The 21,935-nt window shown below is 41.9% G+C and overlaps 1 protein-coding gene across 1 annotated transcript in view; it reads right to left on the reverse strand.

Moving 5' to 3' along the window:
- Nucleotides 1-1,221: 1,221 nt before the first annotated feature.
- The window catches only part of PDGFRL (platelet derived growth factor receptor like), an 89,713-nt gene continuing 68,999 nt past the window's right edge, over nucleotides 1,222-21,935 (reverse strand). The window contains exons 5-6 of the mRNA XM_033944206.1: nucleotides 13,525-13,664; nucleotides 1,222-1,800 (exon numbers count right to left, since the gene is read on the reverse strand). Coding sequence (XP_033800097.1) covers nucleotides 1,612-1,800; nucleotides 13,525-13,664 — 329 coding nt within the window. The 3' untranslated portion in view covers nucleotides 1,222-1,611. The remainder of the gene's footprint in view (nucleotides 1,801-13,524; nucleotides 13,665-21,935) is intronic.

A 21,935-nucleotide genomic window follows, 5' to 3' on the forward strand; every position in this document is an offset into this window, starting at 1 on the left:
CGGTCTTTCATCATGACAAGGTGGTTCTGCGTACACATCCAAAGTTTCTCCCCAAGGTTGTTTCTGAATTTCATCTCAACCAATCCATTGTTCTACCGGTTTTCTTTCCAAAACCTCATTCTCATTCTGGGGAACAAGCTCTGCATACTTTGGATTGTAAAAGGGCTCTTGCTTACTATCTGGAGCGTACGAAACCCCACAGATCAGTTCCCCAACTCTTTCTATCCTTTGATCCGAATAAATTGGGACGTCCTGTTTCTAAACGTACGTTGTCTAATTGGCTAGCAGCGTGCATCTCATTCTGTTATGCTCAGACCGGACTGACACTGGAAGGTTCTGTCACGGCCCATAGAGTCAGAGCAATGGCAGCATCTGTAGCTTTCCTCCGTTCCACTCCTATTGAGGAAATCTGCAAAGCTGCTACTTGGTCCTCAGTTCACACTTTTACATCTCATTATTGTCTGGATGCATTCTCCAGAAGGGATGGTCACTTCGGCCAATCTGTTTTACAAAATTTGTTTTCTTAATGGCCAACCTTCCCTCCATCCCTCTTTTTGTTAGCTTAGAGGTCACCCATCAGTCAAGAATATGCTGCCTGCTTGTCCTGGGATAAAGCACAGTTACTTACCGTAACAGGTGTTATCCAGGGACAGCAGGCAGATATTCTTGCGTCCCACCCACCTCCCCGGGTTGGCTTCTTAGCTGGCTTATACTAACTGAGGGACCGCGCGCCTCTGTCGGGCGGGAAGGCACTCGCGCGTGCGCGGTGCGGCCGAGCTAGAACTTTCTAAAAAGTTCTTAGAGTGCAATCACTCTAAAATTGTCCGTACCGGGGCTCCGTCGGTGCCGTCACCCATCAGTCAAGAATATCTGCCTGCTGTCCCTGGATAACACCTGTTACGGTAAGTAACTGTGCTTTTTGGGCCCCACATGAATATAAGACACTGTTATTTTCGGGGAAACACGGTAGCGTCTATGGGCTGATACTGCTACTGGAACTTCCTTTTTGGCCCTTGTGGACACAAGATTGGTCACTGTTCCTATTGTGTTTTCTAGCTGTAGCCAATTAAGTTTTAGGTTCCACAATCTATCTCAGACATATTTATTTATTCATTCAATTTTCTATACCATTCTTCCAGGAGAGCTCAAAACAGTTTTCATGAATTTATTCAGGTACTCACGCATTTTTCCCTGTCTGTCCCGGTAGGCTCACAATCTATCTAATGTACCTAGGACAATAAGGGGATTAAGTGAATTGCCCAGGATCACAGGGAGCAGCATGGGTTTGAACCCACAACTTCAGGGTGCTGAGGCTATAGCTTTAATCACTGTGCCACACTCTCCCTCCAGGCTATTGTTTTGGGACCCCTGTTTTAAAGGGCCGGGAATATAGATAATACATGAGCTTGTGAGACCCTGAAGCTATTTGTGCAGTCTCTCGAGCCCAGGTACTATAACATCTTTTCATTGTGGTCCTTTAAATGATCTCAACCTATTAAGACTCCAGTATAATATTATTTTAATGGCATTATTCGGCCTCTTTTCATTCCCCAACCACATAATGGTAGTTTGTTTCTTTAAAATAAGCTTACAAGAGTGTTTTATTGTGCTTTACAACCCTTCCACCTGAATAGAAACAGTAGTCCGTCCATGGAGGTTCTGGGCTGTGCAGATATAATATCCAGCATCAATGGTTTCAAAATCTTCTACATTAATCACACTCTGTGATAATCTCGTGGTATGTCCAATTCCTCGGTTGACCAGTCTCCAAGAGTCTTGAATAGCGACAGGTCTTTCATACTGTTTCAAAACATCCACATAAGGAAATCATAATTACTGCTTCTGCCTATGGTTGTCCAGCAATTCTATTTGTTTAAGATGCTTCACACAATTTCTCAATATGTAAATAAATGGTTTCTAAGGTGCTCAGTAAACGTCTTGTGTCACCTTAATAAATGTTTTCAATAATTTTATAGTCTGTTTAATAGACAAAGATTGATTAGAGTTGGATGGCAGCGGCATTTGACAGACCCCTGAAGAAACAATTGTGAAACATGTCTGGTCTTACCACCTGTCTACCGTGAGAACTGATAGTTCGCTATTACTAAGATAAGTAAATTTAAGCATAAGAATTGGAGGAAAGATATAAAATTTAAATTAAATAGACCAGTGAGGAGTGCACCACTTGCAGCTCCCCGTGATTACACTTCGGTGAGACGGAGGAGTGGTGGTTCTGAGGTCTATTAAACAGACTATAAAATTATTGAAAACATTTATTAAGGTGACACAAGACGTTTACTGAGCACCTTAGAAACCATTTATTTACATATTGAGCATTGATTGGTCTAAGGTAATATTCAAGACAGTTTCAGTCACAACAATTTCTGGCACAAAGTAAGTGTTTGTGTGTGTATTTATAAGCTTAAAGTGAGGAGCAGGATGTGTGTGTAAGAATTTATTTATTTTATTGCTGAAGTGACTTTTTCTCATTCTGGAGAATAACATGGCCGGGATTCTCTAAATGGAGCCGTTGTCGGCGGTCGCCTTAAAAGCGGCCGCCAATTGCATATCAAACGCATAACGGTGCCATTTAGAGAATCGTGCCTCCGGCAAAGATAGGTGCTGGAAAGGTAGGCGAGGGTTTTCAAGCCTTTGTTTCCAGCGCCTACCTTTGATTTGAATCGCACCTTCGGAGGTGCCTAATCCCACTTCTGGTATTAGCCATGCCTACAGTGACGTTAGGTGCCTCCGGCGGCATAATTCAGCACCAGTAGATGCCTTGAAATTTGTTTTAAGTAGCGTTTTAAACAGCGATTTTTCGCTTACGTTTCTACTGGCACCTAAGTTAAGGTGCCATTGAGAAAATATGGGCCTGGGCAACTTATACATTATCAGCTAATTTCTCCATCATAGAAAGGTTGCATATATAGTAAAAGGTAAGATTATAAATAATGTCTTAATTATAAATAGAAACATAGAACCATTATGGCAGATAAAGGCCAAATAGCCCATCCAGTCTGCCCATCTGCAGTAATCATTGTCTCTTCCTTTTTCTAAGAGATCCCACATGCCTAGCCCAGGCTTTCTTGAATTCAGACACAGTATCTGTCTCCACCACCTCTTCTAGAAGACTATTTCATGCATAAACCACCGTTTCTATAAAAAAGTATTTCCTTAGATTACTCCTGAGCCTATCACCTCTTAACTTCATCCTATGCCCTCTCATTCCAGAGCTTCCTTTCAAATGACAGAGACTCAGCTCATAAGCATTTACACCATGTAGGTATGTAAATGTCTCTTATCATATCTCCCCTCTCCCGCCTTTCCTCCAAGGTATACATACTGAGATCTTTAAGTCTGTTTAGGAGTCCTTAAGACATGAAGCCACAAACCCAGAGTCAGCTCTGTGGATTCCAGTGGGGGATGAGTACCCTCAGTATTGAACAGTCTACATTGTATCCAGGGAGGGGTAAATTGCTTTGTGTTTGGCAACCCCAATCTTTTTAAAATGGGTCTATGGCCACAACCACCATCTAATTATACATTGCTTCAAAATTGCTAATAGAAACTGTTTTCAAATACCTGATAGTCCAGATCTTCTGACAGTGGACATATATATGTTACAGGATTGGTTTAACATCCTTCTATAACCAACATGTGCAGGAAAACCTCCCTACAAACTGTCATTTGAAGTATCTGCATCATTCAAATTGGGGTTTCAGATTTTAGGTGTTTCTAAGATGTACTTTTCAGTGTTTGTACATTTCACTAAATAATGTTTTTTGAAGATACTTAAAATCAATGAGCCCACTATTCAAATGCAAATATCTAGATAACTTTGGAAATTATCCTATTTATGTTGATCTGGGCTGTCCACAGATATTCAGTGGCATCCAGATCGTGCCACTGAATATCCTTCAGATTACCCCAGCACTATATGGATATTGTTTTGAGCAGTATTAGTATCTGGCACACTGACTTGAAAAGAGTGCATGCTTCATCTTTTTTCTGGTTAAAGACCAATAACAATAAGGCTATTCTTTTATGTGATATCATTTAATGTTATAAGTACAAGACTCAGACTCCTGAAGCAGGCCAATGTGGCTAAAACATGTACGTGTCGAGTCTTAATCGATATAATAAGGAAACTAAGCATCTCAGGATGCCTTTGCTGTTTTTCTTGGCTTTCTACCTTGAGAAGGTAGCATCTCCTGTTCCTTTTGTTGTATCGCTTCAGTGGGCCAGAAGCAGAGCTTTGGAAGCGTTAAGAGTTATCCATTTAGCAGCGATATTCAGTCTGAATTGTATTTTTTTCGCTGCATGCTCAGCTCTACTTGTTGTGAACTGCCGATAAACCATTTCTGGTCTGGCAGTATATAAGAATAAAATTATTATATGTATAGAATTAGAACAGCAAATAGGCTGTCCTAGCTTTATCTGGATAGCAGTCTCAATATTACTGCTATCCAGGTAGTAGCACCAGCCGCCATATATTCAGTCCAAACAAAGAAAATAAGGTCTCAAAAAGGCGTGGAGTTCAAAAGTAAAATAGTCCCTTCTGTTTATTAATAATAACAGATGAAGGTAAAAACAGTCACTACGATGTACAATAGCACCTGGAGAAGCATGATGCAACATTGAGCATTGCAATCTGTCTGTTCCATCTGTGCGGGATGTAAGGCTTTCCTCTTCCAGAAACAGTGTCTTTTACTGCATTGGCCCCATGGAGTGGAGCAACCATACAGCATATATTCGCCAAGAGCAAAATTTACAGAACTTTAGGAAAATGCTGAAAAGACACCTGCTCTGTAAGATGAAATATAGGGTCTGAGTTAGGCTGAGGGAGAAAGAGTCGAGTGCTGAGTGCTGGTCACAGAGGTGTTCGATAGTCTGGTCTGTTTTATCTGGCATAATGATGTCTGCCATTGAGGCATCTTGTATGCCTTATCTAATTTTATATTTTGATGTATGTTAGGGTTTCGCTAGTTTTTGCCTTAAATGATATTCATCGTTGATGCGACGTGTATGTCATATGCAATTTGATTTTATTTGTAAGCATGTAATTTGTTACAGTGTGTTTTTCTATTGATTTGTACGACAAATGTTAATGTCTTATTTTGTATGTTTATATGTAACTCGCCCTGGATAAAGGGCGGGGGAGAAATAAAAAAACAAACAACTGTGTTTCAGCAAAAATGCCTGCATCAGGAGTCTAACAAGCTTGATGTGCATAAAGACAGTTGGTATCCAAATAGCACTGAATATCCTTCATTTATTTCAGCCATGGGCAGATAGCATTTAAAAAGAAAAATGCCAACTGCCAAAGAAAGCTGAATATTGGCCAGAATGTATTTTCAGCATTTTCTTCTTTTGCATTTTTTCATATTAATAAAAATACTGATCAAAAACTTTACATTACTAGGTTTCTTCTCGCCTCAGGATCCTGTCACAGTCCCTCACAGCCTTGGTACTATCCGCTTTTCCCTCTACAGCCCTACACTGTCCCTCACAGTCCCTAATACTCTTTTTCTCTCTCTCCCTTCTCAGCACAGCCCTGGTCTCTACTAATTTTTTGAAAGTCAATTTTGACCAAGAGACTTAAATGAGGGAGGAGGGGGGGGGGGGGGAATTTGCCACTGTGCTGGTTCCAAGCATTAGTGGATTATATGAGTGAGGAGGTTTAAAAAAGCATTTTCAAACAAATGGCTGCCATTTTCTATGGAAGTGTTAAATAATGTGAAATAGCTTCACTTCTCAGTACTCAAGAGTTTCCTTGATACAGGCATTATTGCTCATGTGTCCAAATTTGATCATATCACCCCGATATTACATGCGTTTCATTGGCTGCCCAATAAGATCTTGTGTTTGATGTTTAAATTACTTCAAAGCAATTGTCCTATAGCTGTTTGCTCACTCTTTCGATAGTACTCTCCTGCCCGTGAGATGCGGTCGGCTGACAGTTTGAGATTGAAAATTCCATCCTTAGTAACTGTGAAACTTGCTGGCAGTCGGAATTCCATGTTGTCGGTTCGGGGCCCTGTCAGTTTCTATGCATCAATTGACCATGCTTTGTCAATTTAGAAAAGAAGTAAAAACTGTATTATTTTGGCACCAGCTGTGTAGGTATATGAGATTCTATCTTTCAGTGTTAGGCTCTGGGTGGGACTAGCTTTGAACTGTCTTTTTGAAGATGTATTTTATGATTGTGTAACAATGTTCAGATGTTTTATGATTTTTTTTTCTTCGATGTGTATTGCTATTGCATTTTGTTGTTTGTCATTTGCTGATTTTGGATGTTTGCATTGTTCCCTGCCTAGATTTGTAGATAGGCGGGCTACAAAAAATTTTAAATAAATATTCATACCAAATTGCTGACTTTGTATCACGCGTTAACCCCTGCGCTAGCCGAAAAACTACCGCCGGCTCGAGGAGGTGGTAGCGGCTAGCGCGGCCGGCAGTTTAGCGCACACTATTATGCGCATTAAACCGTTAATGCGGCTTCGTAAAAGGAGCCCTAGGACTTAGGTTATAATACAGCTGCAGTTTGAACTCACTTTTACTTGTTCATCTTTATAAATACAAAAACTGGGGTAAATGATTAATGCTCCCCCCTCCCACTCCTTTATCAAGCCGTGTTAGGGTTTTTTAAATCTTAGGCCATAGTGATAGAATTCCTATGAGCATTGGAGTTTTTACCGCATTGGCTGGAGATTTAAAAAAAACACCCTAACACAGCTTGATAAAAGGGAGCCTAAATTGACTCATCTATGTCCAAGCAGAGTGTAAGTGGTCTTTGGATATGATACCCTATTTTTATCTCAATAAGCCAGCTGTTGTATGAGAAATTGAATTTGAACTACTTATATACCTTTACCATTGTTTTGATGTGCAAAACTAAGGGGTCCTTTTATCAAGCCGCGCTAGCGGGGTTAGCGCGTTGGACATTTCATCACGTGCTAACCCCCGCGGCCGGCTAAAAAACTAACGCCTGCTCAATGCAGGCGTTGGTGGCTAGCACGGCAGGTGGTTTAATGCTTGATAAAAGGACCCCTAACTCATTTGGAGAAAATTGCTCCCCGAGAGAGAGAGAGAAAAAAAATCTAATTTCCTAGTTCTTTTAAATATAACCCCAGGTCTTGGAATGTTCCTTTTTAAAGGAAGAATCTTCAAGAGCTGCTGAGGCCAAGCAAATCTCAGTACAGCCCTGTTGATTCTTCAGAATGAGGGAAAGAAAAATGACTCCTAACAATGCAGACAACGCAGAGCCTTGAGGTACACCTCTTGCAAGGGGGACCTCCTATGACACCGTACCTCTACTACAAACACAAAATGATCAACACCTCAAGTAAGAAGAAAACCATTGGAGAACCACATCCTTCAAACCAAGCTGTTCTAATTTTAACAAAACTAACTGCAAGTTCAGTCAAATGCTCAATGTGCAGAAGCGGCTAAGAAAGCAAATAGAATGTTAGGAATTATCAGGAAAGGAATGGAAAACAAAACTGAAAATGTTATAATGCCCTTGTATCTCTCTATGATACGGCTGCACCTTGAATACTGTGTGCAATTCTGGTCACCATATCTCAAAAGAGATGTAGCGGAATTAGAAAAGGTACCGGGAAGGGCAAAGAAAATGATAAAAGGGATAGGACAACTTCCCTAAAGTGGCTAGGGCTCTTCAGCTTGGAGAAGAGACAGCTCAGGGGTGATATGATAAGAGGTCTATAAATACTGAGTGGAGTGGAAAGGGTAGATGGCCATGCTTCAAGTCAGGCATCCAAATGCGTAGTATTCCGTAACAGATTATGTTATGTTATGTGCTTATGTGCCATTATAGAATACTAGCTGAGTGCCCTAATTTTAAGTGTCTAAGTTAAGAACATAAGAATAGCCTTACTGGATCAGACCAATGGTCCTTCTAGCCCAGCATCCTGTCTTCACTGAGGCCAATCCAAGTCACAAGTACCTGGCAAAACCCGAACAATAGCAGGATTCCACGCCACCAATCCAGGCCAAGCAGTAACTTCTCCCATGCCTATCTCAACAGCAGTTTTTGGACCCGTAAATTTTGGCTGCCACCAGATGCCTGGATCCCCAGTCACTCAAATCATCCTGTATGGACAGGGGACGTTTTGAGGTGTATTTCATACTGGGAGCGAAGGGACATAGGTGGCACATATGAAGGAAGCTTGATCGTCACATAGCCCAGTGCCATGTTGTGCAAGAATTTGAATGCTAACTTCAGGCCCTTAAAGACAAAACGTTTGGCTATGGGCAGCCAGTGAGCTGACAATAGAGCCTGGGAGACAGGGTCACCAGGATGGAGGTTTTTTTAGAAGTCTGATTGACGTATTTTATACACGCTGGAGACCTCATATCTTTTTTCCCATGAGACCATTAAATAGCGCATTGCGGTAGTCCATGATGTGGTGTTTTGTATCTATGCTGATGATATCCATTTTTTAAAATCAAAATTAAATATAATCTGGATGATACTCTATGACTATTTGCATCTAGTAGTCAATGGCTAATGGGAAACTTTAAAATTTAATATGGCAAAAACTAATGTCCTGTTAGTGTCAGATTTTTCATCTTTTGACATTCTAAGATGTATTATTTATTTTGGATAATTTGGAATTATCAGTATTGAATAAAATGCATAATTTCGGAGTATCAGTTGACACTAAGCTTTCAATGAAACACCAAGTGATTTCTACTGTTTTATATATATGTTGAGACAGACATGGGACTGTAGCATGGAATGCTGCTACTATATGATTTTTTGCCAGGTACTTCTGACTTGGATTGGCCTCTGAGAAGATGGGATACTGGGCTAGATGGACCATTGGTCTGGCCCAGTAAAGCTATTCCTATGTTCTTATGTTCACATTTTCTTCTAACTGTGAGGACCTCCAGTACTTTTTTACACAATCACCATCTCTCACACCACAATAGTTATGTGGGTCCTCGGCCCTTTAGTGATTTTGTGAGGACTTCTAGTTCTCTCATACACATCTTTATATTTCTCACACATTCTCTCACTGCAATATTGCATAAACACTTTTGTCACAATCTCACAATTTCATGATAGCATTTAGTTACCATACAATAGAACCATTTTTCAATTATCCTCATTCATGCACATTCATGTCATCCTCTTAGGACCCCTGAGGAAAGCTATAGCTAGCCAAAACACGAACCTTGTTGGGTCCACATCCAACTGTCACATCAAACACTCTGTGAAAAGGAGTTTTTATAGGTTTTTTTTTAAATTGTATGTTAATATACATCACATCACTTCTCTCCATCCATGTGAACCATCTCTTCCCTCCTCTTCCCCTCCATCCATGTGCCCCTTGTTCTTCTTCTCTTTACTCCCTCCCATTCAGTGCCTCTCCCTTCTTCCTCCCCACCACCCCTGGTTCTACCAAATGACCTTCCCACCTGGTTCCAACGCACCCCCCCCCCCCCATAGCTTGAAAGCTACATGGAGGTGCTGGTACAGCAGTGTTTCTCTATTGCTTCTTGCGGCCTCCTCTGCACGGTTTTGCCCATGCCCTTCAGAGGGGGATGGACTCCAGAAGAAGAATTGTGCAGAGGAGGCCACTGATAGCACTGGAGAATGACTGCCACGCTGGAGCCTTCCTTGTAGCTTTAGAGGTGAGGGGGCCTTTGAAATCGGATGGGGAGCTTTGAGCTGCACAAGAGGTCACTGCAGGCTGCCACTGGCTTGTTGGCCTTGCAATGAAGAACAGTGGAGTAGAGGATTCCTGGGGATGAGTTAGGAAGGGGTTAGTGTTTGTGTGTTCTTTAAAAAAATACACATGTAAAATAAGCTGGAAGTTTGTGTGTACTAAATAGCATGAGTAAATGTGTGGAGGTACTTTCCTTTGGTAATTAAAAAAAAAAAAAGTACATGCTCTTAGAACATATAGAAACATAGAAGATGACGGCACATAAGGGCCATAGCCCATCAGGTCTGCCCACTCTACTGACCCACCCCCAAGTCTACTATCCTAGGGATCCCACTCCTGGTGACAGGTTCCCTTGGCTTAACCCTCTAAGGGATCCCACATGGGCATCCCATTTGTGTAACTTATCTGAATACCAAGTGCAAGAACTAGGTGCTACAGCATCTGGGACATTGCTCTGATGAAAAAGGGAGAGATGCTGGATGGGAGGACATTTTGTAGGTGGGGAAATCGGGGGAGGGGTGAGGAGAAGAGGAATTGGTGATTCCCTCAATATCTGCCTTGAGCCCCAGCAGTTCTAACACTGGCCCTACCACTGCCCAAAGAAATATGGTGCCCAGAGCAATGCCCTGTTCAGCCTAAACTAGTTCCAGCCATTCACATACCTGCTGCAGAAGTTAGGTGGCCTGTTATAAAATCACTTTTATTATATTTAGCACATTAAAAAAGGAATCACCAAAGGAGGTTGAATAGGTCACCGGTGAGAATCTACTTCAAGTACTGCACTCTTATAAAAATGTTAATAGGACAGTAGGATTTCTAAAAATAGCAGTCAAAATTATGCAGGGCCCACAATCACTATTATACTGAGAAGCTCACGGTACTCGAAATATACTTTGTGTTAAGGAAAGAAGGCCTATTACAGAGTTACTCAAATAACACAAGAACATAAGTAATGCCTCTGCTGGGTCAGACCAGAGGTCCATCATGCCCAGTAGTCCGCTCACGCAGCGGCCCATCAGGTCCAGGACCTGTATAGTAATCCTCTATCTATACCCTTCTACTCCCATTTCCTTCAGGAAATCATCCAATCCTTCTTGAACCCCAAAACCGTACTCTGTCCTATCACACCCTCTGGAAGCGCATTCCAGGTGTCCACCACCCTCTGGGTGAAGAAGAACATCCTAGCATTGGTTCTGAATCTGTCCCCTTTAAATTTTTCCGAATGTCCTCTCGTTCTTGTAGTTTTCGAAATATCTGATGAACTTCAATAAAGTGCACAAAAATATTTTTTTCCCAAAAGAAAATGACGAAAAGCTGGCATTGAACTGAAGTCGAAAGGAAGAGGGCTCAAAAGAAATAATAATTTATTGACTTGGTAGTAGTAGGTACACAGAGAAGACTCCCTATAGAGTTGATAGGGACCAAGATGTGTTGGAACTCAAAGGGCCATGGTAATAACAAAAGAATGAGATGAGTTAAGTCATAAGAACATAAGATTTGCCATACTGGGACAGACTGAAGGTCTATCAAGGCCAGTATCCTATTTGCAACAGTGGCCAACCCAAGTCACAAGTACCAGGCTAGATCCCAAGGAATAAAACAGATTTTATGTTGATTATCCTAGGAATAAGCAATAGATTTCCCCAAGTCTTCTTAATAATGGCTTATGGACTTCTCTTTTAGGAAACTATCCAAAGCTAATCACTTTCACTACATTCTCCAGCAACAAATTCCAGAGTTTAATTACCGGCTGAGTGAAGAAATACGAGGTTTGTTCAAAAAGTTCAAGGACAGTTTGAACTGTGTTCCAATGGAAAGTTCTTTTGAGATGCGCTAGGTGGTGTTGAATAGCTTGAAACCTCACGAGTAACTTCCTTTTTTCCGTTTGTTGATATCTGTTTTTGTGAAAGTATGTTTTCGTGATTGGCTATTTTTCATCATGTGTGACCTCAATGAGCAGCACTACAGTATGAAGTTCTGTTTTAAATTGGGTAAGACCACTACAGAAAATTATGAAATGTTGAAAGTGGTTTATAGGGAACATGTCATAAGTCGTGGTATGGTATTCACGCTTCAAAAGTGGTCATGAATCAGTTGTTTGTCGATTTGCAAACTGGAAGGCCATCAACATTAACTGATGATGATCATGTTGACCATGCGAGGGTTCTTGTGCTAATCGGCAATTAACTGTTAGAGAATTGACAGAGAAATGCAATATCTCCATTGGCTCATGCCACAACATCCTAACAGAGAAGTTGCGGATGTCTCGCATTACAGCAAAGTTTGTTCCAGGATTGATGATCGACGACCAGAATAATAACTGCAAATACGCGATGATAGTTCTTCCTTAGCCACCTTACTTTCTTGACTTGGCTCCTGCTGACTTCTTCTTGTTTCCTAAACTTAAATCCACGCTGAAAGGAAAGCATTCAACACTATTGAAGACATAAAGCAAAATCTTTTGGCGATTCTTGAAGATGCATTTAAGGACTGTGTCCAGAAGTGGAAATGACATTGGGAAAAGTGTATACGTAGGGAAGGGGAGTACTTTGAAAGGGACCCAATGGAATAAGTTGTAAGATTGTTTAATACATTTTTATGAAATCGGTCCTGGAACTTTTTGAACAGACCTTGTATTTTCTTCTGTTTGTTTTAAATCTACTACTTAGTAATTTCATCACATGTCTTCCTAGTCCTAGTGTTTTTGGAAGAGTAAACAAGTGATTTGCATCTACTCATTCCACTCCACTTAGTATTTTATAGACTTCTATCATATCTCCCCTGAGTTGTCTCTTGTCCAGGCTGAAGAGCACATAACATAACATTGTGCTTATTAACCGCAGAACCATAAGTTCAATGCGGTTTCCAAAAGATTATAAACAATGAATATAATCTGTAAGAAAAGAATAAGTTATTTGACCTAGTATTTTGAAAAGAGATAAGTTTTCAACTGTGTTCTGAAATGTTTGTAAGAGTAAACTGTAAGCAACAACGATCAAAATTCTTTGTCATGGGAAGCTACTTGGAATGCCAAAGTGTGATCAAGAAATTTCTTGCTTTTACAGCCCTATACAGAGGGAAAATTAAACAAAGCATGAGATTTTCTGCTGTGTTTATATGATGCTATGGAAAGTCTCTTAACCAGATAGAGTGTAGGTGTACCATATAAAGCCTTATAACAAAAACAACCCACCTTAAACAAAACCTGAGCCTCCATTGGCAACCAGTGTAACTCACAATAGAACGGCGTAACATGGTCATACTTCTTCAGGCCATAGATCAGTCTGACCGCTGTGTTCTGTATCAGTAATAATCTCGCCATGTCTTTCTTAGTAATTGTCAGATAGATAATGTTCACTAGCTGCTTTAGCCTTTCCTCATAACCTTTTATCATTTTTGTCACCCTTCCCTGTACCTTTTCTAATTCTGCTGCATGTTTTTTGAGAGTGGCGACCAGAACTACACACAATATTCAAGGTGTTGGGTCAATTTAGATCAGGGTCTGCCAAGTCCGGTCCTCGAGATCTACTGGCAGGCCAGGTTTTCTGGATATCCACAATGAATATGCATGAGAGAGATTTGCATAACAAGAAGGCAGTGCAGGCAAATCTCTCTCATGCATATTCATTGTGGATATCCAGAAAACCTGGCGTGCCAGTAGATCTTGAGGACCGGACTTGGGCAGCCCTGATTTAGATGTAGGGGCATCTGATATAGGGGCATCTGGCAAGACTACGTGGGCCAAGTGAAATTTATCTTCCAACAAGTTCTATATTGCTACATTTTATTTTTGGAAAAAAAACAATGTAATAGGAAGTTTTAGTCTTACTTCTTGGCCTGGGTATGTCCAACTAAATTCCACTGCAACATCAGGCTCCCCCAAAACTGTGCAGACCACATCGAAGTTGTCTCCACCACTGACCTTGTTGGAAGAAGCTGCGAGTGTTGCTGAAGGTGGACCACTAGGAACTAAATAATGGCAAACTGTTACTAAAACAACTTTACAAATGGGTGACATCTTTTTTTGTACTTTTCAGTTTTCTAAATAATGTAACAAAATCAATAGCTCATCCTTTCCACATGCAGAAATAAATATATATCCCCCCTCTCCCACTTCCCCCATGAGCAAGAACATAATAGTTGCCATACTGGGTCCATCAAGCCCTGTTTCCAACAGTGGCCAACCCATGTCACAAGTATCTTTTTTCTTTTAAATGGACACAATGACATTTAAAAACTCTTTGGTATCACTATTGTATCATTCATTTATAAGCCTCTTTCACATATGCCAAATACTAAAAGTACCGAGAATTCCTAAAGTCACCAGTGTCAATTCTGGCACCCTAAAGTTAAAGAATGATAACAAAAAGGCTACTCTAACTTTTGGTGACTTATACTAAAGTGTGTTGACTAGGATTCCCAGACGTCTGGGAAAACCCAGACATGTCCTCAAACCAGTGTTTGTCCGGGTTTTGGAAAACCTCTACAAAATCCAGCCGCATCTGGAGGACCTCTGAGCATTTGCAGATGATGTTGCATGCATCCGTGCATGCTCCAGGCCCTCCAGACTTGACTGGAGCTTGTAGCAAAGAGAGGAGGCTTTCTGGGGGCGGGCCTGGAGGTGGAATGGAGGTGGGGTCATAGGTCCGGGGTTTTCTTTTATAAAATATGTTAACCCTAGTGTTGGCTGTATTATGAACTGTTATCAGGACTGTTATCATTACTAAAGTTTATATATTGTAACATTATTATAGAAAATCATAAATTATACCTCATGTATACACCACTACTGAAGCTCATGTATTGTAACACCATCATAGAGGCTCATGTAAACCACTCTGAATTGACTACCTAGTCATTAATAGCGGTATACGACTATTACTCCATTCAGTCATGTTTGGCCCTTGGATACTCTGTAGGCCAGTAGACCAGTCCTCGCCATGTTTCCCTATTTTCAACAGCTTCTTTCAATTGCTTCATTTTCATTCCCATGTCATTCATTCCCATATCATTCATGATGGTATTCAGCCAATAGGCCTTGATCTCCCCTTCTTCCTTTTACCACTAACCATTCTGAGTAGCACTTCCCTTTCTAATGAATTATCCATCATCACATGTCCAAAATAGGGCAGTTTCTGTCTGGTAATCTTGCCTTCCTTTGTTGGTGATCCTAGCTGTCCATGGGATTTGTAAAAGTCTTCTCCAGCACCACAGCTTGAAGGCGTCAATTTTTCTTTTATCTGCTTTTGTGAGTGTCCATGTCTCGCAGCAATGTGTCGTAATTGGGAACACAATGGCAGTGATCAGTCTTTGTTTGATGGTGATTGAGATATCCTTGCACTTCCATATTTGGTCCATGCTCACCATGACTGCCAATCCCAGTGCTAATCAATGCTTGATCTCTGCTGTCGAACCACCACTGTGATTAATGAGGGACCCAAGGAAAATGAAGTTATCAACCACTTTTATTTCTTCATTGTTGATCTTATGTGGACTTTCTTGTTGGCAGTAGTCATGATTTTGGTCTTCTTGATATTCAGGTAAAGTCCCATCTTCTCGCTTTCTTCTTTCAGCTTCAGAATTAAATTCTTGAGGTCCTTCTCATTCTCTGCCAGCAGGGTAGTATCATCTGCATATCTCAGATTGTTGATGATTCTTCTACCTATTTTCACCCCAACATTCAAGTCATCTAAGTCCAGCTTCCTCATGAAAACTTCTGCATAGAGGTTGAAAAGAAAAGGAGAGAGGATACATCTTGAACCATTCTATATCTTCATACATGGTTCGCACTGTAGCTTCTTGATCATAGTAGAGTGATCTGATTAAACTGATCAGGCATGCTGGCCCTCCTATCTCACTCAGTGCTTCCCAAAGCTTGTCATGCGCAACACAGCCAAAAGCCTTGGTATAATAATCAACGCAACAAAGGTAGAACTTCTGGCACTCCCTCACTTTTTCTATGACCACCTCAAGTTTGTGATGCAATCACGGGTCCCTCTGCCCTTCAGAATCCAGCTTGAGCATCAGGAAGTTCTCGATCAAGGTCATTGCCCAAGTGCCTCTGGATAATCTTTAGAAGCATCTTGCTGATATGGGGGATCAGGGTGATTGTTCTATAGCTGGTACAGTCCCTTGCATCACCTTTCTTCAGCAATGACATAAAAACCGATGTTTTCCAGTCCTTTGGTCATGTGCAGGTCCTCTAGATCTGGCATAGTGCTGTCATTGTGATATATGGAAGCTCTCAATAAACAGTAGTTATCTGATATATGTTAGTTTTGTAACGTATGTTCATTTGATATATTATGAATGTTTTATTTTTGTAAATCATTTAGGGTTTTCAGATTTGCGGTCTATACATACTGTAAATAAATAAATAACCACTAAGGACTGGATTCAATAAATTGCGCTGAACACATCAGCACTTTGGGCTATATTCACTAAGCAAACCGATTTTACTCCGGCCCCATTCATATACTTCTCTGCTGACCATCCTCCGATCCGTGCATGCAAATGAGGGGAACGGCATGCAAAGTAGGCAGGGACGTGATTCACTAATCAAAACCCTGCAACACCAACTGGGCTGGCCAATCACAAACAAGTGATTGCTGAGAACCAATCGCTCAAGCCCTTTCCGACTGCCCTGCCTTCTGCCACCCTGCTCTCTGCCCTGCTTCTCTGCTATAAGCCCCGATCGCCTGCCCCAAATTAATCTTCTGCTCTTTCCTGCCACCCCAACTCGCCTCGAATCTTCCTGCCTGCTGCCTCAACACGCCCTGAATCTTCCTGCCTGCCGCCCCCAACTTGCCTCGAATCTCTCCTGCCCTTCCCGCAGTGTAAGTCTGTGGTTTTAACCCACGGGTTTAAAGCAGGTTAAAAACATGGGCTCGCAAAAAAGTTTTAAAACCATTTTTTTAAAAAATGTTTAAAAAAGGATGCTGCTCTTAAGCCTGCGCAGACCATCTACAGATGGTCTGCACATGTGTCGGGATCGTTAGAGAGCGATCCCGACAGTCGGATAGGGGCGTGATTCCGATTGCCCTCATTTGCATGAGGGCGATTCGTGAATCAGCCCCCCCAGACACGGATCGGATCCCTCACGGATTGGATCTGATCCATACACTTTGTGAATCTAGCCCTGAATTCAGTTCTTTAAAGGGTGCATGCATTTAGAGGGGAATTTATGAAAGGGTGTTAAGCGCGTTAGCCCGCTAATCATGTTAGCACATACTAACCACTAAAGATGCCCACAGGAATATAAAAGGTGTCTTTGGTGGTTAGTGCATGCTAATGTGATTGTCCACGCTAAAGCATTAACACTTGTTAAAACTCTAAGGCCTGGATTCACCAACCTGCCCGACTGGGCCTGATCTGGGCAGGTCTGACGAATTCTGCGCAACAAATGGGGGCAATCAGAAGAACGTCCCCATCTGCAATCAAATGAACATACTGTTACGCAATTCCCGCGCATGCGCAGACCATCTGTAGTGTTGTGAATTGCGTCCCTGCCTACTTTGCATGCATTTCTCCTAATTTGCATGCATGGATTTGAATCGGATCGCAGGCGAGGCTAGTGAATGGGGCCCGAGAGAAATCTGGTCAAAAAGGGGTCGCAAACCGATCAGTACACGATTGGTTTGCTTTGTGAATCTAGCCCTTAATGCCCTTTCATGAATTCACCCCTTAGTGCCAGTTTCACACTCAATTTTTAGCCACCAGACTTACCCTTGGAAAGTCATGTGTAAATTCTGATGTCGAACTTGGATGCACTCAGGCCATATTCTGTAAATCTGCATGTAACTTTTTGACCACATCCCCTTTTCAGACACATGCTATAAAAGTTTGGCACTGAGCACACACACATTCTAATGGGAGCCAATTAACTGTAATAATTGGTTATTAACACCCAATTATTGCTAGTCAAGAGCTTGTTACTCAATTAAATTGCATGTACATCTTGGGCCTGCACCCAAATGTGGGTGCCATTATGTAAAATTCAGGGGTTAACGTAGTTAATGCATGAAAGCAAGGCTCTATACATATGCGTTAAAGTGTTGTGTGGTAATTTCCCTCTTTACTTGTACTAAACCATGCACTATTGAAGTTTTCTATCTGGGCACATGGCATGGGCAGAGAGTAGACATGGAAGTATTATGTGGCTAGTGCGTTATGATTAGCCTGTGCTAATTGGCAAAAACTGCTGGGTTAACACAGGAGCACTTAGCACCTCCTAATTAGGAGGCAGCAAGTGATCCTGCATTAAATTCCTTCAGGCACCATGTGCTAATTGGGACATATATCATGTGTGGGATGAACACAGGATCTAGAATCAGAAAATAATATTAAATATTGAACTAAGGCCAGTACTGGGCAGACTTGCACGGTCTGTGTCTGTATATGGCCGTTTGTGGGAGGATGGGCTGGGGAGGGCTTAGATGGCATGGAGTAGGTTTTGACGGAGATTTCGGCAGTTGGAACCCAAGCACAGTACTGGGTAGAGCTTTGGATTCTTGCCCAGAAATAGCTAAGAAGAAAAAATTTAAAAAATTTAAATTGAATCAGGTTGGGCAGACTGGATAGACCATTCGGGTCTTTATCTGCCATCATCTACTATGTTACTATGTTACTATGTTAAACGTTAGTGGGACTGCCACTTCTTGATGCAGTGTTAAGTGTTTAATAATAATAACTTTATTCTTGTATACTGCCTAATCATCATGAGTTCCAGGCGGTTCACAATCAAGAAGAACTGTACAATCAGTGAAGCATACATAAAATACATAAAATTTATTGAAAGGTAGGTAGATTGGGTTCAAGCCAGTGATGTAAACAGGAGCAGGTGAAGAGGAATTTCTTCATAAGAAAACCCAAAGTGGGTATAAAGCTCCATAACCTAAGGCTTGTGACCCATATAGATAAAATATCTTCAGTGTCATTTCTAATTTTACTGGTGGTTTTGAATGCTTGATTTGTTATTTATGGTTGCCATCTTGTTTATGGGCACAGTCATGCAGTACTCAGGCACTGCAGTATTTGTACAGGTTTTATCCCAGATGAGGCTAGGGGTATATTATGGACATGATTAATCAATCCTTTGTTCCCATGACACTGAAATCGTAATGGATTGAGCTCCCTGTTTCAGAATCACTGGTGCAGTAAGGGGGTTGCGGGGAGGGAAGTCTTTGTAAAGGGTGCAGGCACCTGTCCTCCTCTCTGCCCCCCTCCTTCCTGACCCCCCCCACCTCATGTGTGCTCCCCTTCCCTTCCCTCATACCTCTTTAATTTTTCCTGCTTGAGTAGCATTATGAGCTTGCTGCACACATCAGTGTCACCTCTCTACGACATCACTTCCAGGCCCCTCACCTAGGAAGTGACATCAGAGGGATAGCCGACCCAACGTGGGCAGCAAATTCATGCTGTTGCTCTCACCTGGAAAATTAAAAAGGTATGGGGGAAGGGAAGGGGCACGTGTGTGGCAGGGGGTTCAGGAAGGAGTGGGAGATGTGGGGGAGGGGTGCCCCCACCCCTTGCTACGCCTTTGGTCCAGAATGTGTGATTGTAATATGCTTGAGGATCTTCTTTGAGTGAAAGATGCTGGGCTAGTGCAGTACATTATTACACCCTGGGGCACAGGACACAAAGGGCTTGATTCTGTAAATGGCGCTGTAAGTTAGGCAGCAGTAGGCGCCCTATCACTGCCTAACTTAATTGCTTTAATGGGCTTTAATTGACATGGTAATTGACCGTGCCATTAAAAACCAATTAAAAACTTGTTTACAAAAAGTAGGCATTGAAATCACTTCTACAGCAAGGCGTCTACCGGCACCTAAGGTCAAAGTAGGTGTAGTTAGGAGCAGAGATGACCTTAGGTGCAGCTAGGTGCGATTCTCAAAAGAACTTAAGTTTCTGCAATGTAGGCTAGTAAAACCCTGGCCTACTTTACCGGCACCTAAGTTTTGTGATAGGTGCCATTAGCTGTGATTCTTTAAAGCAGGGGTGTCAAAGTCCCTCCCCGAGGGCCGCAATCCAGTCGGGTTTTCAGGATTTCCCCAATGAATATGCATGAGATCTATTTGCATGCACTGCTTTCATTGTATGCTAATAGATCCCTTGCATATTCATTGGGGAAATCCTGAAAACCCGACTGGATTGCGGCCCTTGAGGAGGGACTTTGGCACCCCTGCTTTAAACAGTGCCCAAGTGTGACTGACATATGGCTGGCAATTTTTGACCACATCCCCTTTTCAGACACATGCTATAAAAGTTTGGCACTGAGCACACACACATTCTAATGGGAGCCAATTAACTGTAATAATTGGTTATTAACACCCAATTATTGCTAGTCAAGAGCTTGTTACTCAATTAAATTGCATGTACATCTTGGGCCTGCACCCAAATGTGGGTGCCATTATGTAAAATTCAGGGGTTAACGTAGTTAATGCATGAAAGCAAGGCTCTATACATATGCGTTAAAGTGTTGTGTGGTAATTTCCCTCTTTACTTGTACTAAACCATGCACTATTGAAGTTTTCTATCTGGGCACATGGCATGGGCAGAGAGTAGACATGGAAGTATTATGTGGCTAGTGCGTTATGATTAGCCTGTGCTAATTGGCAAAAACTGCTGGGTTAACACAGGAGCACTTAGCACCTCCTAATTAGGAGGCAGCAAGTGATCCTGCATTAAATTCCTTCAGGCACCATGTGCTAATTGGGACATATATCATGTGTGGATGAACACAGGATCTAGAATCAGAAAATAATATTAAATATTGAACTAAGGCCAGTACTGGGCAGACTTGCACGGTCTGTGTCTGTATATGGCCGTTTGTGGGAGGATGGGCTGGGGAGGGCTTAGATGGCATGGAGTAGGTTTTGACGGAGATTTCGGCAGTTGGAACCCAAGCACAGTACTGGGTAGAGCTTTGGATTCTTGCCCAGAAATAGCTAAGAAGAAAAAATTTAAAAAATTTAAATTGAATCAGGTTGGGCAGACTGGATAGACCATTCGGGTCTTTATCTGCCATCATCTACTATGTTACTATGTTACTATGTTAAACGTTAGTGGGACTGCCACTTCTTGATGCAGTGTTAAGTGTTTAATAATAATAACTTTATTCTTGTATACTGCCTAATCATCATGAGTTCCAGGCGGTTCACAATCAAGAAGAACTGTACAATCAGTGAAGCATACATAAAATACATAAAATTTATTGAAAGGTAGGTAGATTGGGTTCAAGCCAGTGATGTAAACAGGAGCAGGTGAAGAGGAATTTCTTCATAAGAAAACCCAAAGTGGGTATAAAGCTCCATAACCTAAGGCTTGTGACCCATATAGATAAAATATCTTCAGTGTCATTTCTAATTTTACTGGTGGTTTTGAATGCTTGATTTGTTATTTATGGTTGCCATCTTGTTTATGGGCACAGTCATGCAGTACTCAGGCACTGCAGTATTTGTACAGGTTTTATCCCAGATGAGGCTAGGGGTATATTATGGACATGATTAATCAATCCTTTGTTCCCATGACACTGAAATCGTAATGGATTGAGCTCCCTGTTTCAGAATCACTGGTGCAGTAAGGGGGTTGCGGGGAGGGAAGTCTTTGTAAAGGGTGCAGGCACCTGTCCTCCTCTCTGCCCCCCTCCTTCCTGACCCCCCCCACCTCATGTGTGCTCCCCTTCCCTTCCCTCATACCTCTTTAATTTTTCCTGCTTGAGTAGCATTATGAGCTTGCTGCACACATCAGTGTCACCTCTCTACGACATCACTTCCAGGCCCCTCACCTAGGAAGTGACATCAGAGGGATAGCCGACCCAACGTGGGCAGCAAATTCATGCTGTTGCTCTCACCTGGAAAATTAAAAAGGTATGGGGGAAGGGAAGGGGCACGTGTGTGGCAGGGGGTTCAGGAAGGAGTGGGAGATGTGGGGGAGGGGTGCCCCCACCCCTTGCTACGCCTTTGGTCCAGAATGTGTGATTGTAATATGCTTGAGGATCTTCTTTGAGTGAAAGATGCTGGGCTAGTGCAGTACATTATTACACCCTGGGGCACAGGACACAAAGGGCTTGATTCTGTAAATGGCGCTGTAAGTTAGGCAGCAGTAGGCGCCCTATCACTGCCTAACTTAATTGCTTTAATGGGCTTTAATTGACATGGTAATTGACCGTGCCATTAAAAACCAATTAAAAACTTGTTTACAAAAAGTAGGCATTGAAATCACTTCTACAGCAAGGCGTCT

The sequence above is a fragment of the Geotrypetes seraphini genome, chromosome 1, assembly GCF_902459505.1.
Source record: "Geotrypetes seraphini chromosome 1, aGeoSer1.1, whole genome shotgun sequence".
In the NCBI taxonomy this organism is placed as follows: Eukaryota; Metazoa; Chordata; class Amphibia; order Gymnophiona; family Dermophiidae; genus Geotrypetes; species Geotrypetes seraphini.